The sequence below is a fragment of the Pelodiscus sinensis genome, chromosome 2, assembly GCF_052426305.1.
Source record: "Pelodiscus sinensis isolate ZL-2025 chromosome 2, ASM5242630v1, whole genome shotgun sequence".
Taxonomy (NCBI): Eukaryota; Metazoa; Chordata; order Testudines; family Trionychidae; genus Pelodiscus; species Pelodiscus sinensis.
This window is the reverse complement of record NC_143053.1, coordinates 51,332,106-51,350,623: the sequence shown is the minus strand read 5'-3', so window position 1 is coordinate 51,350,623 and position 18,518 is coordinate 51,332,106. Positions and strand designations below refer to the sequence as shown.

The following is an 18,518-nucleotide window of genomic DNA, read 5'->3' as shown; positions in this document are numbered from 1 at the left end:
CATGCGCCATGGCAAAGGGGGGGCCCCACGGAATTGCAGGGCCCCACAAAACTGTTCATCTGCCCCTGCTTGCCCCTCACTTCAGCTAGGGGAGGCAAAACAGCAGCATAGGGAAGCACTGCCTGGAAGCTTTTCCCACAGCTTCTATTGGCTGGGAGCAATGGGGAGGCACAAAGCCAGATAAGCATTCTCTTCCTCCCCCTCCTCCCCCCACCATCTCCCTCATGCCCAGATCCCTCATGCACCCCCCTGCCGAGATCCTCTACCCCCAGCCCACACATGCTCTCTCCCTCCCAGCCAGATCCCCCACCCAGAGGGTCAGACAGCCACTGCTGGCCCCAAAACAAGGGGGGGGGGGCAGCTCTGAATTCCCAGAAGAGGCAGGGCTGAGGACAGTCAGTCTTTAGTGCCACCCAGACTATGGTGCCTAGCTCCCCACACTCTGCAAAGCCACATGGAGTGGTACTCCAGAACTCTTGCAGCACTTCAAAGGAGTTCCAGGTCCCTTTGAATAGCCAGATGCCAGGGCAACTGCCCTCTTTCCCCCTTTCCCTCCCATGGACAAGCCTGTCTTCACCCTACTTCCCACCCAGACCCCACATCACAATCCACTCCTGCACCCATTTTGTCATCATGGGTGGTTGGCTGGTGGTCTTCAGAAAGGTTTGCATTAAGCTGCAATTTGCAAAGTCATGGGCTGGAAGTTTGAGAACCAGAGTCCTAACTTAAAGCAAGGTCAAGGTTTGGTTATGCCAGGAATATGTGAAGTACCTGGAATGCAAATAGAGGGGGTAGAGAGGAACATAAGAATGGCTGTACTGGGTCAGACCAAAGGTCCATATAGCCCAGTAGCCTGTCTGCCGACAGTGGCCAGCACCAGGTGCCCCAGAGGGGGTGGACTGAAGACAGTGATGAAGTGATTTGTCTCTTGCCATCTTTCTCCAGCCTCTGACAAAGGCCAGGGACACTATTTCTATCCCCTGGCTAATAGTCTTTTATGGACCTAACCTCCATGAAATTATCTAATTTCACTTTAAACTCTGTTATAGTCCTAGCCTTCACAGCATCCTCTGGCAAGGAGTTCCACAGGTTGACTACACGCTGCGTGAAGAAGAACTTTATTTTATTTGTTTTAAACCTGCTACCCATTAATTTCATTTGATGTCCTCTAGTTCTTCTATTATGGGAACTAATAAATAACTTTTCTTTATTTGCCCTCTCCACACCACTCATGATTTTATATACCTCTATCATATCCACCCCTCAGTCTCCTCTTTTCTAAACTCAAAAGTCCCAGTTGCTTTAACCTCTCCTCATATGGGACCCATTCCAAACCCCTAATCATTTTAGTTGCCCTTTACTGAACCCTTTCCAAGGCCAAAATATCTTTTTTGAAGTGAGGAGACCATATCTGTACACAATATTCAAGAGGTGGGCATACCATAGTTTTAGACAGGGGCAGCAAGATATTCTCTGAGTTACTTTCTATCCCTTTCTTAATAATTCCTAACATCCTAATGGCCTTTTTGACCACCGCTGCACTCTGTGGAAGTTTTCAGAGAACTATCCACAATAACGCCAAGATCTCTTTCCTGATTTGTTATAGCCAAATTAGCCCCCATCATACTGTACGTATAGTTGGGGTTATTTTTCCCGATGTGCATTACTTTACACTTATCCACATTAAGTTTCATTTGCCATTTTGTTGCCCAATCACTCAGTTTGGGGAGATCTTTTTGAAGTTCTTCACAGTCGGCATTTGTCTTGACTATCTTAAACAGTAAAGTTTGCCGATGATACTAAACTCTGTCACTGGACTGGCCCCAGGACTGACCCGGGAGGGGGGGGGGGGAGGGGCACCACTAGTTACCCCTCTCCGTTCTGAAAATTTACCATTTATTACTACCCTGTGTTTCTTGTCTTTTAAGAAGTTCTCAATCCATGGAAGGCCCTTCCCTCTTATCCCATGACTATGTTTACACAAGAGCCTTTGGTGAGGGATCTTGTCAAAGGCTTTCTGAAAATCTAAGTAGACCATATCTACTGGATCCCCCTTGTCCGCATGTTTGTTAACCCCTTCAAAGAACTCTAATAGATTAGTAAGACATGATTTTCCTTTACAGAAACCATGTTGACTTTTGCCCAAGAAATTATGTTCTTCTACGTGCCTGACAATTTTATTCTTGACTATTGTTTCAACTAATTTGCCCGGTACTGAAGATAGACTTACCACTCTGTAATTGCCAGTATCACCTCTAGAGCCCTTTTTAAATATTGGTGTCATGTTAGCTATCTTCCAGTCATTAGGTACAGAAGCCGATTTAAAGGATAGGTTACAAACCACAGATAATAGTTCTGCAATTTCCCATTTGAGTTTTTAGAACCCTTGGATGAATGCCATCTGGTCCCAGTGATTTGTTAACATTAAGTTTTTCTATTTGTTCCAAAACCTCCTCATATGACACTTCAATCCGGGACAGTTCCTCAGATTCATCACCCACAAAGGACAGTGCAGATTTGGGAATCTCCCCAACATCCTCAGTCATGAAGACTGAAGCAAAGAAATCATTTAGTTTCTCCGCAATGGCTTTATCATCCTTGATTGCTCCTTTTCTATGTCAATTGTCTACGGGACCCACTGGTTTTTTAGCAGGCTTCCTGCTTCTAATGTACTTAAACATTTTGCTATTGCTTTGAGTTTTTGGCTAGCTGTTCCTCAATCTTTTTTTGTTTTTCTTATTACATTTTTACACTTGATTTGACAGTGTTTATGTTCCTTTCTATTTATCTCCCTAGGATCGGACTTCCACTTCTTGAAAGATGCCATTTTGTCCCTCACTGCTTCTTTTACATGGCGATTAAGCCACGAGGACTCTTTTTTAGGTCTCTTGCTATGTTTTTTAATTTGGGGTATACATTGAAGTTGGGCCTCTATTATGCTGTCTTTAAAAAGTTTCCATGCAGCTTGCAGGCATTTGGCTCTGGTCACTGTGCCTCTTAATTTCTGTTTAACTAACCTCCTCATTTTTGTGTAATTCCCCTTTTTGAAATTAAATGCCAGGGTGCTGAACTGCTGAGGTGTTCTTCCCCACCACAGGAATATTAAATGTTATTATATTATGGTCACTATTCCCAAGCTGTGCTATAATGGTTAATCTCCTGGACCTGATCCTGCACTCCACTTAGGACTAAGTTGAGAATTGCCTCTCCCCTTGTAGGTTCCTGTACCAGCTGCTCTAAGCAGCAGTCATTTAAGCCAATGAGAAATTTTATCTCTGCTTCTCTTTCTGAGGTGACATGTACCCAGTCAATATGGGGATAAATTAAAATCTCCCATTGTCAGAGTTTCTTATTTTGGCTAGCCTCTCTAATCTCCCTTAGCATTTCAATGTCAGTATCACTGTCCTGGTCAGGTGGTCGATAATATACCCCTACTGCTAAATTATTATTAGAGCATGGAATTACTATCCATAGTGAGTCTATTGAACATGTTGATTCATTTAAGATTATTTGATTTGATTCTACATTATCTTTCATATACAGTGCCACTCTGCCACCTACACGGCTTGCTCTATCCTTCCGATATATTTTAGATCCCGGTATTATTGTCCCCCACAGATTTTCCTCTTTCTACCAGGTTTCAGTGATGCCTATTATGTCAATCTCCTCCTTTAATACAAGACACTCTAGTTCACCCATCTTATTAGTCAGACTCCTTTGTGTAAAAGCACTTTAAAAAATTGCCACTGTTTGTCTGCCCTTCCCTGATGCATTGGATTCCTTTATATGCGGTTGTTTGTCTGCTCTGGCCCATTGTTTGTCCTCTCTCCTCCTCTCTGACTACAGCCTAGAGAATCTCTATCAATGGATTCTCCTCTAAGAGAAGTCTCCATCCGATTTACGTGCATCTCCGCACCAATCGGCTTTCCCCCATCTCTTAGTTTAACAACTGCTCTACGGCCTTTTTAACGTTTAGTGCCAGCAGTCTGGTTCCACCCTGGTTTAAGTGCAGCCCATCCTTCCTGTATAGGCTCCCCCTCTCTCGAAAGTGTCCCCAGTTCCTAATAAATCTAAACCCCTCCTCCCTACACCATCGTCTCATCCACGCATTGAGACTCTGAAGCTCTGCCTGCCTACCTGGCCCTGTGCGTAGAACTGGAAGCATTTCCAAAAATGCCACCATAGAGGTCCTGGATTTCAGTCTCTTTCCTAGCAACCTAAATTTGGCCTCCACGACAACTCTCCTACCCTTCCCTATATCATTGGTACCTACATGTACTACGACCACCAGCTACTCCCCAGCACTACATAAGTCTATCTAGATGCCTTGAGAGATCCGCAACCTTCACACCAGGCAGGCAAGTGACCATACAGTCTCCATCACCACAAATCCAACTATCTGTTTCGAATCACCCACTACTAACACCTGCCTCGTCCTAACAACTGGCATTCCCTCCCCCTCAGAGGTATCCTCAGTGTGAGAGGATACCACAACATTCTCTGGAAGGAGGGTCCCATCTACGGGATGGTTTCCCTCTGCTCCGTTCCCCTGAGACTTTCATCCTCCTTAAGAGCACTGGGGCTCTCAGACTGGAGGTGGGACAGTACTAGTGTCCTGGAAAGTCTCATCAACATAGCTCTCTGCCTCTCTTAGCTCCTCCAGTTCAGTCACCCTGGCCTCCAAAGGTCAAACTCAGTCTGAGGGTCAGGAGCTCCAAAAAAATAAAAGGGCTCAAAAGGCTTAGTGATAGAGACCTAACTTCGAGTTTCAGGGCTTCAAGTTAGCCTAGTTCCGTTCTTCCCCTCCTCCCTCCCCCCAATCTTAAAGAGTAGCTCTTCAATTTTATGAAGTCTTATTTTAGCACCTGTCTTTCCTTCCAGTCCCCATTTTTTGCATGTACTCACAGCAGTCTACCTAAGGAGGAGGAGAAGTGAGGCATCTAGCACCACAATTAACCTCAAACTGAGATATTAAGACTACAAGAGAGTATCTCTCCAGCAGAAGCAGCACTGTGCTTTTCTGATCAAAGCAAAAAGTACAGCCTGACAGAGCTTGTAAGACACTTAATTATTTCAAATAACCATGTTGAGCAGAGGTCAGCAACCTCAACCATTGTTCTTTTCATAGACAAAAGCCACACAACTTTCAATATACAATAAAGTTTCCTGTATGTCAGTCCAGAAATCCTTATTCAGGTGAAGTTCCTAGCCATGAAAACACTAAGTTCTATTGTTTCCATTTTGCACTGTATTTATCTGAAATTATATAATTGTGTCATTAGCCGAAACAAATCCCAAAATACTTCACAATTATAGACAGTACATAGGCCAAACAGGCTAACACCTTCGTATATTGCTGTGACAAAGGTAGGTGGTCAAATTCTCCCAAAGCCCTCCACACTGGCATAGGAGAGCTTTCTACCATTGTAAACAGGAAGTAGTTCCTAAACCAGCTTCCCTGTACTTTAGTGTCAGAAATTTGAGCTCCTGGTATCATGAGGCTGTTCCTAAACCTCAGAGAGATGAGTGCAAGTCTGGACACAGTCCTCCCCCGAATTCCTAGGCAGATCAATGCTCTGCCATAGAAAACAACCTCACTCAAGGAGGGGAAAAAATGGTTTAAAAAGAGACCGTAACACAGGCACATAAGGGAGAAGAGTTGAATATTCACAGATCTGTGGGGTTATAGAAACTATTCTATATGGCCAGTGGCACTTAAAGCTGACACTAAAAAGCAAAACCAAGCAAGAGATTAGTAGTGGAGCAAGGAAGGCTTTGAGACCAGATTCATACAGCAAACAAGAGTAGCGTTGAGAGAAGCAGATGGCTTACATATATTGGGGCTAGATTTACAGCTATTCCTAATAAGCACTGCATATTGCTGAAGGAACTCAGTTGTTTAAATAACAGTTTTGCACCAGGCTGGTACAGGTCAAACCTCCCTTGCCTGGCACCCTGTGGACCTGAGTGGTCCTGAGCCACAGAATTGCCAGACAAGGGGAAGTCAAGGCTCCCTACCCAGGTGTAGGCTTCTGCTTCTGGCTGGAGCTGCACTCTGTACTGCCTGTCCTGCTGCCACCAGCCCCAGCGAGGGCTGAACTTCTGAACCTGGCCAGCAAAGGCTCTCTAGTCCAGCAATATCTGTGGTCCTGCTGGACCACGGATGTTGCCGGACCAGAGTGTCCCGGATTTTAAAGGTTCAACCTGTATCCAGTAAAAGTTTAGAGCAGATGCAGGCTACTCTAATACGCCAGCAGCTACAGTTGAACCTCTCTGGTCCAGTGGGGCAGAGCCTGGAGAAGTAGAGCCCAGGGGAGGAGGGGACATGGAGCTGAGGACAGTAGCCCCCCAGGAAAGTTCAGAGGCCAGCTGCAAAGAGGCCAGCATGGAGGGAGTATGCCAGACCAAGGGAGGTCATTAGGGACTGGTAAGGTCCTGAGGGTGGCAGACTAGGGAGGCCCAACTGTAATAGTAGAAGCAAAGGGACAGTCCTGGAAGCCTGAACTGACCAATTGCAAGCATTCCAGACATACCTCCCAGAAAATCCTTACAGCAAGGGCTGGGGAACTTCATATTAAAAAAATCTCTCTTCACAAAACGTTATACCTTTCAACTGCACATTTAAAATTGCAGTCTGATTCTCCCCCCCAAAAAAAATACAAGCTTAGAAAGAACTGATACAGAATTTCTTCAAGGTAGAACCTGATGTGCTTTGTATGGACTAGCTAGCTGGCTAGAGTTCAGTCTAAGATTCTACGGGTAGATATGTTTTGGCCACACTTCAAAATGGGACTTAAGTTAATTTCTCTTCACAAAACACCTTTTGCTTTTACTCATACAGCTGGCCTATTTGCCTGGTGAAGTTATGACTGCTTTTAAAGCACGTTTACTTTCCCCACCATTATAGTTAGCTATGATGTTGAGCATGCAACACTTAGGCTACGTCTAGACTGGCATGATTTTCCGCAAATGCTTTTAACGGAAAACTTTTCAGTTAAAAGCATTTGCGGAAAAGAGCGTCTAGATTGGTACGGACGCTTTTCCGCAAAAGCACTTTTTGCAGAAAAGCGTCCGTGCCAATCTAAACGTGCTTTTGCGCAAAAGCGCCCGGATAGCTCAGATTTGTTTTGCGCAAAAAAGCCCCGATCATGAAAATGGCAATCGGGGCTTTTTTGCGCAAAACAAGTCTGAGCTGTCTACACTAGCCCTTTTGTGCAAAAGCTTTTGCGCAAAAGGACTTTTGCCCGAATGGGAGCAGCATAGTATTTCCGCAAGAAGCATTGATTTCTTACATGAGATCGTCAGTGTTCTTCCGGAAATTCAAGTGGCCAGTGTAGACAGCTGGCTTTTGCGGAAAAACTTGCCAGTTTAGACGCAGCCTTAGTGCTTAGAACTCTCCTCACATTGACTCTCTCATTATTGCCAGTAATAGCTGCCTCCACATTCAGATTGATGTAATAGATGCTGATGTAACAGACTTATACAGACCACTAGTTCTAGAGAGATTTTTATATTGTGTGTATAACAATGGGACTAGAACAGAAGAGCTCCATGTACCAGATTCCCAGAACACTTCAAAAATTCTATTGACTACTGGAGTGAAGCTTACAAGCTAGACTTGGAAAATCATAGAAATGGAAAACTGCTGAAGTGAGAGTAAAAAGCCAGCACAGAATTGTAAAACTGTATCAATCTCAAACTTCACAAACCTCACTTTAGATTAGTCTTGGAAAGTCAGAGACCTTTCTGCTGCATGTGGTTATTACATATTTAAGGTTAAGCCATTTCTGATCTGATCATTCTGACAAATTGCATCTACACTAAAGCTGTGCCAGTTTTCTGAGCAATGGTGATCTGTGCTAGTTCTGGCAAGGCTGGTCAGTACCAACTCCAAGAGGGCTCAGATGTCCTGTGCTGCCATACGGTGCAGAAGCTGGAAATGCTAGTATGATATTTTCAACTACTGAAAAAGGCAAACAGAATACCTGAAGTTAAATGGCTTGCTATTACACAGCCATACAAGAGTTGTTCAGACTAAACTCCACGAGCTTAGATTTTTGGTAAGGGTATAGCAATGCTGACAGTATGCAGTGACCCTTGGGTTTATGTGCACTAGTATTTATTAAGGATGTAAATGGTTAACCAGTAAGCTTCACCTTTAATGGGTGAGGCTTATGGGTTCCAGCCCCTACCAGTTTACAAGAACAGCTCCCCACCTGCCCCAGGCAGGGGGCTACTCCAGTGACACAGAGCCTATGTAGACTAGCCCCACGTAACTGATACAGTCGGTCTTTAAGGGTGAAGAACTGCCAGAATGTAACGAAGGCAGGATTCTCCAAAAGTTTCACAGGTTGAACCTCCCTGTCCAGCAACTGCTTGACCAGGGATGGTCAGGCATCCAGGCTCTCACAGGACTCTCCTGCAAGCAGCTGCCACAGGAGAAGCTGGAAACCTCACCTCTGCCAGCCCACATGCCTGGATCCACTGCCCCCAGCCCATGTACGGGGCTCTGCTCCCTGCCCCACGCAGGGCAGCGACAGGTGTTCCCAGTGTTCCCCAGCCCTGCATGGGGCAGCTGCTCCCAAGGCTTTCTACCCTCCAGGTCACTCCCCTGCAGGCTGCCACTGACCAGACCAGCCCTGCTCCCAACTACTCTCAACCTCTGAGGGCTGGGGCTAGAGCTGGAGCTTTCCTACCAGACCACAGATGTTGCCGGACTAGTCCCGGCCAAGAGAAGTTCATCCGGAATGTACTGCACTTTGAAGGTCCTCCTCAGTGAGTGCAAGCACCATACAAGAGAAGCTCCATGATTTATCAGCATTAGTTTCTAGTCAAAGGTTTATCCCTGATGCCAGCACTAGCAAAGAATAAGCATTAAGTAGCATTTTAAGAAATACAATGACACCTATTTAGTTTTTAAATTGCTATAAAAAACTTCACTAAGATTAATATTGTTTTATAAAGTAACACTTCTTGTGCTAACAATTTAAAACTAAAAGCTCTCTTGTAGTGGCTCCAATTAAAGTGTTTTGCTAGTGCACAATAACTTGTTTCTAGACAGCATTGCACAAGCCTTTATATTGCAAAAGTGTGAAGAAAGCCATTAATACTTTAAATGGGTAAGTTTGTGAAATTATCCATTTCATTTTGTTACTTAAAAAATACCCTGGTAAATGCATCTAAAACCAAATTAAAGTAACCAACTTACTCACAATTAGTTTTGTATTTAAGACAGTATATAGTTGGGAGTACAAAAGTTCAGGAACAGCTATCAAGCCATCCAAAATTCTTTTCACTTTCACTGAGTGAGAATGCAGCTGTCAACTTAATGGTCATAAGGTTGCTACTATGCATTCACACCTATTAAGCAGAAGCCTAAGTTTCATGGTGATTTCACTATTATGACTCCAAATGTCTTAATTCATGCTGTAAATCTAATTGTTAGGCAGCAGTTGGCAATCACTTAAGGTGGCCCACTTCACAAATTTTAGAAGTGGTTGCTGGCCGCCTACCAGTCAGAAGAGGATTGTACCCTCTAGGTGCAGCCTTTCCCTGGCTGGGGGAGACTTCACATGCTCCCCTGCCTCCAGACTCTGATTGGCCTGGGAGCACAAAGTCACACCCGCCCACCCCCCCCAGCAGGGGCAGGTGGTGCCTAGAGGGACCCACCAGCTGTTTTGAACAGCTGGAAGGTCCATCTGATGCCATGTGCCCCTGTCAGGGGAGGAGAGGGGGGAAGAGGGAGAGGGGGACTTCATGTGTGCCCCTATCCCCATGTCTCAATTGCCCTGCTGCTCCCCCACTCCCAGGCCAGATCCAGTGGTTTGGTGGGGCAGATCCAGCCCGCAGACCCCATCTTGCCCATCCTTCTGTTAGGCCAACAATCATTGCAGTAGTCTCCCTCATAATGGACCTCTCCAAGACTGTAGCCATAATCTTCAATATGCATCTAAACAAGGTTTTCTGTCCACACTCCCCAGGGAGGAAAGACCAAAAGCAAAGGGTCCAACTCTTGCTAGTTTGATCCCTTCAACATTATTCATATTGCTGAATCAGTTCTCTCCTCATATTCTTTTGAGTTGATAGCCACCAAGAATCAACAAGATACTGCTTACTGACACACTATACTTAAGTAGCAGTTTGTTTGGCTGTCGAGGCGAGTATTGTTATAGTTGCGTTAGTCCCAGAATATGGGACCAGGTGAATAAGGCAATATCTTGTATTGGATCAGCTTCTATTGGCGAGAGAGAGAAAAGACTAGTATTGTCAGCCAAATTTACAATCCAAAGAAATAGCCAGTTTGCTAATTAGATATGCCCTGAAGACAAACTGCTGTAGTGATTAAGTCAGGGATTCTCAAACTTCGTGATACTGTAATCCCCTAAAATGATAAATTAATTTGTGTGACCCCACCCTCACTGCTCCACAAGTAAAGCTAATCATTTTATTGCTATTAGGATTGGACAAATAAATATGCCAATAACTTTTGATAAATTTAGTTATCAAATTTGGAATCGTATTGTTTAATGTGAAGGATGAGCTTGTTTATTGTTGCATAATTTTTGAAATTTTTGGTTTCATTGTTGAGATAGCCACTCTTATTTCTCGTTCCACATTTACTTTTGATCGATACTTGCTTTTTATAGCAGCAATTGCAGAAAAACCCTGACTTGCACAAATAAGAGGTTGCAAATGGGAACAGTATGTTCATAGCCCTCTCGCTTAATTCTTTGTATTCAGTTTGCACGCCGATCCAAAATTCAGAGAGGGACATTGTTGAGAATTTTATTTTTAAAGCAGTCAGAAGAGAGATCAATGATTTGCTCCTCGTTGGTAGTGGTGAGTGTACCAGCTATTAGTTTTGATTGGATAAGGAACCCTAATTTTTCAATATCCAGATCTGCAAAATAGTTCTTAAAGTGAGATTTTTCAAGAAGAAAGGTGATTTAAAATACAAAATTTCACATCTTCACTAATGTTATTGCTTTCAATAAATTGTTTTAAAATAGGAAACCGGTCTAAATTTGAATCTTCCATTTTGCTCCAGATGTCATTTTTGTTTGCTTGGCTTCATACTTTCAGCAGATAGCGTTTTCTGACCAACACCACATTAAGGTGGTTCTATTCCAGGAACAAAAACACTCGTGAAACCAAAAGATATGTAACTTTCATCAGACTTTCTTGTTTTAGACCCATTTTTATCAGCAATAGTGGTAGATTTGTCATCAGCTTTTCACTTAACACATGGAAAGTTTTTTGCTGGGGGGGTAAGTTTTTAGCCTTACAACAACAGATAAACATTTTTATAAATTTATAATAATTGATAAAAGAATGGAACTTCATACACTCCAAGGACTACTAAAGATGTTGTACTAGTAAACACTATACCACGTCGGCAGAGACACCAGAGACACACGAATATTTGCAAAAAAAGCCGAACCCGACAGTCTGAGATCACGGGATCAGCATTTAGATCATCAGTGGAGACATCGGAGACACGCAAATATCTGCAAAAGAAGCTGAGCCAGACTACAGCCTCTCCCCGAGTTACGGGCCAAACACTTGGCCGTAACTTGGATCCCATTGAGTTACATAGCAACTGTGCTGTTCGTAAGCGCGAGTTACGTTTGTAACTCAAGGACCGCCTTTATGACTGCTCCATGGGAGCTTTGGTAGTAAATGTGAATGGTCGTAACTCGACCATTCGCAACTCGGGGACCAGCTGTATCGTTAATCATGTGATCAGTGTCAATGGATTACCAGTTGAGATGCCAGAGACACACAAATTTTTGCAAGAGAAAAATAGAATCCAGCTGCAACCCCTCTCCCCCAAGTTGCTCGCAACACCCCAGGGGGACAGGACCCATAGTTTGAGAAACCCAGGGTTAAGTCATTGATTGGGGAGGGGGGGGAAGAGGAGGAAATCAAATGCTAAAGAATCCCATGTCTCCAATATTAGTTTGCTTACAGATACATTTCTTTATAAATAGTTTCTTGTAAGCCTTATTTTAAGCTGAATTAATTATATGTAGTAAAGAAAACAAGAGCCCTGTTATTTCAGAGTAGCAGACTTGGATTGGGCCTTATCTCATTTTGAGGAATGAGATCACAAGTGGGAATTCAGAGAAGCACCCCCTTCAAGTTCCTGAAGTTGTCAGCAGTGAGACAGTGGCTTCTAGAAGCAAGTGTTTCACTCTACATGCTTTGTCAGTCTTGTTCCAGATTCCGTGGTCTTTCAGTGCAGAGCTATCACTTCCAGGGAATCACTCCTTTGAGCTAAAGTCTACCCTACGGTCATTGTTTGAGTTAGATATTGAAACCAGAAGATTTTACTACAAGTTGTTAAATATTGCATTTTGTGTAGGAGATAATTTATCTGGCCACATTAGTTAAGTGTAAAAGCTGTATGTTTTCCTTGGTAGACCCTCACATGAGCTCAGTGAAGGTGCCCTGCCAAAGCATAAGTTTCATGCACATTTTCGTAACATTCCATATAAATTTAAACTAAAATTTGACAAGCAAGCCTACAATTACATTGCAGAATAAAACACCAAGCTGAGATCTCAGTCTCCAGGCATAATGGATCATGTCCTCAGTAGTTCACAGTATTTGGAGATGGCACATTATAAATCCAGCTGCACTGATATGCACTTAGTTTTAGCAAAATGATGTAGAAGCATTTACACCAGGATTTCGTAAAAACTTTCAGTTGTGCCATCGCTAGTCTAACATTTTTCCTCTGCACTACATCTTACCAGGTAAGACTTGTTGTACACATGCAGAGAAGTTCATAGGTGCCTTTTTAAAGTTCTATCAGCAGCTAGTGCAGTACATTTTAATCTAAACGAGTGCATTATTGGGTTAACCACTTTATTTTGTACAATCAGACCAACTGCATTGCCAGTCGCATTAATTGAAGTGCACTGCCTCTGATCAAAGCCGAATGCTGGGGTGGTGTCTAAAGCTAGATAACATTCAAGTTGGCTGCATGCCAGTCTATTGTTTACTCCATGACTAGACATTTACCATTTAAACCATTATAATTTTGAACACGTGTCATGAATATGTGAAATGAGGGCACTTGGATCCAAATATCAAGCTTGACCAGGTAAGGAGCAGCACCAGTGACTCAGGCAGCAGCAAAAGTGTTTATACAAGTGTTTTTAATTTATTCTACCCAGAAGTCAGTGGTACATAAAGCAGCATATTGCTACCACATAAAATATCCTAAAAGTGCTTTAGCGCAACAGGTCATGTTACAGACTGGTGGTTATTGTTGGGTCAGTCTGAAGACACAATGTTCAAGTCACTTCCCCCCCCCCCCCCCCTTAGTCTCATGATTACTTTGGAGAAGTCAGTTTGATGACTACCCCTATCAATCACTCTTTCACAAGGAATAAGGAGACATCAATTTAGTAGCAGTCGCAGCAACCAACTTTTTTTTTTTTTAATCTGGGGTGGTTTCTTTACTAGAGCATTGCCCCATACTTTCCCAGTATTCACTCTACACCAGCAAGTCATCTGTAACTAGTGGGTTCAGTTCACCTGCTAGTAGTGTTTAATACAAGTTAACTTCTCTAACCCAGCACTCTGATCCTGCATGATTTCAGTTAGCTAAATGTCCACTTATCATGGGCGTGGCCAAATTTCCCACAGTCCATAGAGTTTGTTTACAGCCACCAGTCCTGGATCAGTGTTCTATGCTGTTATTTAGCTCTAACTTAGACCTAAATGTTGCCAAGAGCCCAGTGAGCAGCAAAAGAGTTGGTAATGAACCTGGACAATATTGGCCTCCTATGGTTCAGCAAGTTCTCTGGTTCAGCACTGATCAAGTCCCAAAGGTGCTGGACTACAGAAAGATTCAACCTGTAGATTTAAGCCTTGGATTTATTGCAGGAAAGTGGCTCTTCCATGCTGTAGCAATATTGGATGTTTCCTTCTATTGTAAGAGATGTGGCAGATAAAAATATTTTACTAGAATGTTCTGCTACAAGGCTTATAAAATTAACTTGACCCCTATCCCTCATCCAGATGCCTATAAATTTGTTTTGTTGGGTTTGGTTTTCAATCCACATTTACCGTACTGTCAAAATATAGAGTGCTAAGCATATTAGAAATACATTATATAAATATTTAGCCTGTTTTAAGACATTCACCTGAACCTGATACAGTTAATATGAATGTATATGCTATTTTAGAAAAGTCACCCATCTCAGAGGCTAGCCAGAGTAATTCCATTTTATTTATTCACTGACACAAAGCAGCGATGATGCCTTAGCTCAAAATGCAGCCCTGTATTTGTACAAAGAAGCAGCCTCAAGATACCTTCATGAATCTGACCTTAAAACATTCTATTAAAAGGTGCATTCACATAGCTAAGTCATGCCCTTTAGAATCAGGTGCATTCACACTAGATACAGCTGTAGTACTTTTACTTTACAATTTTAAGCCATTTCACCTGCAAGGAAGAGGGACAGGCAGGCTGCAATCCTCAGTAAGCAGACAGAGATAAGGAAAGGGAGGCAATTATCTTTTATTGGACCAACTTCTATTGGAAACAGGCAAGTTCATCTCGCTAATATCCAGGGGAGAATAAGGTGACAAGAGCAGAATCTTAACATTCTAGCATAGAAGGCACCAGGGTTAGAAAAATGCTGCTATTTTAGCATGAAAAGTCTTAACTGGGACTTTGGGGCAGTTACACGAAGCAGCAGGGTCCATCCCGGGCCCGATTTTCAGAGGTGCTGCTCACCCACAAGAGCAAACCAGAGTAGCGAGGGCTCAGCCTCGCAACAGGTTGGGAGCTCGGTGCCAACCCTCGCACACAGCCGTGGGGGGGAGGCTGACAGGAAGAGGCATGTGTTAGACCGACCAGTGCAGAGAGGGGCGCGGTCGGAGCAGGGCTGGGAAGTGCCTAGGTTGCAGTAGGGCAGGCGGAGGGGGAAGCCAAGCGCTGGTTGTTCGAGGTTTCCGCGGATCCTCCACCCCCCCGAAGCAGCAGCTGCCGCGGCTCCCAGGGCGCGCGCGGCTAATGGCTCCGCAAACAAGCGCTGCCCAGCGGCCGCTTCAGCCCCGCCCCGCTCCCGGATGCGGCCGGAGCCGCGAGAAGGACACAGCGCAGGGGCAGCCCCCCCAGCACTGGCTGTGCCCCGCGGCGCCAGGGGAGGGGCCGCCAAGCCCCGCCCGGGGACAGCAAGCGCTGGCCGGGGCGCCGCCCGCAGGGAGGCTACAGCTCTCCCCTCCCCTGGCCCGCCGCCCCCAGGGGCGCCCCTCCCCGCGGGGCCGAGCGCCGCCGCCGCCACCCGGACAGGGACCCCCCGGCCGGTACCTTGCTCGCCGCTGGGGTCCATGCTCGCAGCCGCCGCCCTCCGGAAGCAGCCCCACGCCGCCGCCTTGCTCCCTGCAGCCCCGCACAGTCACCACCCCCCGGCGTCAGGCTCGGCAGCGCGAGCGCCGCCTGGGCTTCATATAGGGCGGGCTCGCGGCCACGTCAGCCAGCCGGCTGCCACCTGACCGGGGCCGCCCCGCCGCTGCAAGGTGCTAGCAGGTATGGGGCGGCGCCCCTGCGCTGGTGCCGCCTGCCCCCGGCCAGAGCCTGAGCCCCGCTGGGCCAGCGCCCGACGGGGCAGGTGCTGGGAAAGCGGCGGGGTGGCAAGAAGCGCCCCACTCCGGCTGGGCAAAGGTGTCCTGGAATACACGTCCCAGCCCGGCCCGAGCGCCTGTCAGCGGGACCGTGTGCCCTGCTGTTGCCCACCCCGCCGTTCCAGTGTCATGCATCCAGTGGCAAGAAATCTCAGGCTTCGCTTTTAAAATCATGGGAGGGGGGGTCCTTTTTCCTTGCCTGCTGGTTTAGGAGTCCTCATGGTTCCTGTTTTCAAGTTTTTCCTCTGCAGCCGCGATGGCAGGAACTGTTTTTGAAAGGAAATTTCCATAGCTTCATCAAACGACTCCAGGGGCTGGGTCTTTAAGATGGCTTAAAATGCCAATTATCATGCAACTGGTGATAAAGCCAAGAGAGCAATCAGCACTCTCTGCCTTCATCATCGTAAAGATATTTCATTTATTCTTGTCCTGAATGAGTGCACTGATAAAATTTTGCAAAACTAATCTAACCTAATCTGAACATCTAGGCATTTGTAAATTATATCACACAAGGATTGTGGTGTCTCCCTAGCTCTGGTCCAGTGCTGTAATCACTCAGGTGGGTAACTTTACACACGAGCAGTCTAAATGATTTTAAATAGGATTCGCGTATGCTTAAAATTAGTCATCTCCATAGGTGTTTTGCAGCATTGGTCCTGTAATTTGTATACACGGGCTACATCTAGACTGGCATGATTTTCTGGAAATGCTTTTAACAGAAAAGTTTTCCGTTAAAAGCATTTTCGGAACAGAGCATCTAGATTGGCACGGACACTTTTCCGCAAAAGCACTTTTTGCGGAAAAGCGTCTGTGCCAATCTAGACGCGCTTTTCCGCAAAAAAGCCCCGATCGCCATTTTCACAATTGGGGCTTTTTTGCGGAAAACAAATCCGGGCTGTCTACACTGGCCCTTTTGCGCAAAAGAACTTTTGCCCTAACGGGAGCAGCACAGTATTTCCGCAAGAACACTGACAATCTTACATGAGATCGTCAGTGCTTTTACGGAAATTCAAGCGGCCTGTGTAGACAGCTGGCAAGTTTTTCCGGAAAAGTGGCTGATTTTCTGGAAAAACTGGCCAGTCTAGATACAGCCAGGGGCTGTGTCTAGACTGCATCCCTTTTCCGTAAAAGGGATGCAAATTAGACACATCGCAATTGCAAATGAAGCAGGGATTTAAATCCCCCCGCTTCATTAGCATAAAAATGGCTGCCACTTTTTTCCGGCTCAGAGCTTTGCTGGTAAAAAGCGCCAGTCTAGACGCGGATCTTTCGGAAAATAAAGGCTTTTCCGAAAGATCCCTTATTTTAAGAGGGATAAGGGATCTTTCGGAAAAGGCTTTATTTTCTGAAAGCTCCGCGTCTAGACTGGCGCTTTTTTCTGGCAAAGCTCCGAGCCGGAAAAAAGCGGCAGCCATTTTTATGCTAATGAAGCGGGGGGATTTAAATCCCTGCTTCATTTGCAATTGCGATATGTCTAATTTGCATCCCTTTTACGGAAAAGGGATGCAGTCTAGACACAGCCAGACTGTATACCTATGATAGCTGATATTTTTACACTGCACTCATTTCCATGGTAACTATTATGCTATTTGATACTATGCCTCAGTTTCCCATATATAAATATCTGTTTATTCAGTTATTTACATGTATATCAGTCACCACATTGTATAGCTAGCGGTACTCACTGCCTTCTGTAAAGTGCTTCTGGATCCTGGAATAAAAGTTGCTTAACAGTTGCAACTTGGTATTTTATTTACACACAGAACTAATACAGTAATCACTTCACACTACTAGTTTAAAGAAGCCTATGCAGGCACTAAATCATGATATATCTGTATCCTGTTGTAAGAGCTCAGGCTATTTGGGTGTTTTTTTCTATTTATCTAAACCATTTTTGTTGGTAAACAATATGCATATTTACACCTTACATTATGTTATTGAAACTTAATTGTATTCTTATTTTAGCCTCGGGATGTCCCCTTGAAAGTTGCTATACAAAGCACCTGCTGCACTTAGAAAACCAAGTGCAGTTAACTCTTAGAGGAGTTAACTGCTTAAAAACGGCACTGGCTGACCCTGAAAAATCACCTTTGTAATCTGAGCTCACTTTCATAAAATAACTATAAATGCTGAACAATTATAATTGTGAGTGCGCCCTAAAAGTAAACCATTCTGAGAGAGTATCTGAACATTAGAGTGACATATACACTCCCCTTCTCTTTCCCCCCCCGTTCTGTTCCTCTGGTCCTGATATCTATGGCTTTGTTTGCTTTAAAAAAAAAAAAAGCAGTGTTTGCAGAAAATGACTGGCAGGGCAGACATAATGTGGGGCTTTGTGAATACCCAAATTGTTACAAACATTTAGCAAGCAATGTCACATGCCAAAGAGGATAACATTAGTGGGCTATGAGGTGCCAATTTAGGACGAGGAAAAGCAATATAAATCTCAGGTATTCCACGAAATCTGTGACCACTTCTGTTAGGCTGTATCTACATTGACACGATCTTGCGCCAAAGTGGCCGCTTTGGCGCAAAAACATGCTGCCTGTCTACACTGGCGGGGAGTTCTTGCGCAAGAACACTGACGTTCTAATGTGTGAAATCAGTGCTTCTTGTGCAAGAACTATGATGCTCCCGCTCAGGAATAAGCCCTCTTGCACAACTGTTCTTGCGCAAGAGGCCAGTGTAGACAGGCAACATGAATTTCTTGCACAAGAAAGCCCGATGGCTAAAATGGCCATCGGCGCTTTCTTTCGCAAGAGAGCATCTACACTGGCCCGGATGCTCTTGAGCAAAAGCACATGCCAGTGTAGATGCTTTCTTGCACAAATACTTTGACACTCCCGCTCAGGGATAAGCCCTCTTGCGCAAGAATA

The 18,518-nt window shown here is 44.8% G+C and overlaps 1 protein-coding gene across 1 annotated transcript in view; it reads right to left on the bottom strand.

Annotated features, from left to right (window-relative positions):
• TPD52 (tumor protein D52) overlaps positions 1-15,669 on the bottom strand; it is a 67,161-nt gene extending 51,492 nt beyond the window's left edge. Inside the window, exon 1 of the mRNA XM_075920479.2 lies at positions 15,329-15,669. Within this exon, the coding sequence (XP_075776594.1) occupies positions 15,329-15,350 (22 nt within the window). The 5' untranslated portion in view covers positions 15,351-15,669. The remainder of the gene's footprint in view (positions 1-15,328) is intronic.
• Positions 15,670-18,518: the final 2,849 nt, after the last annotated feature.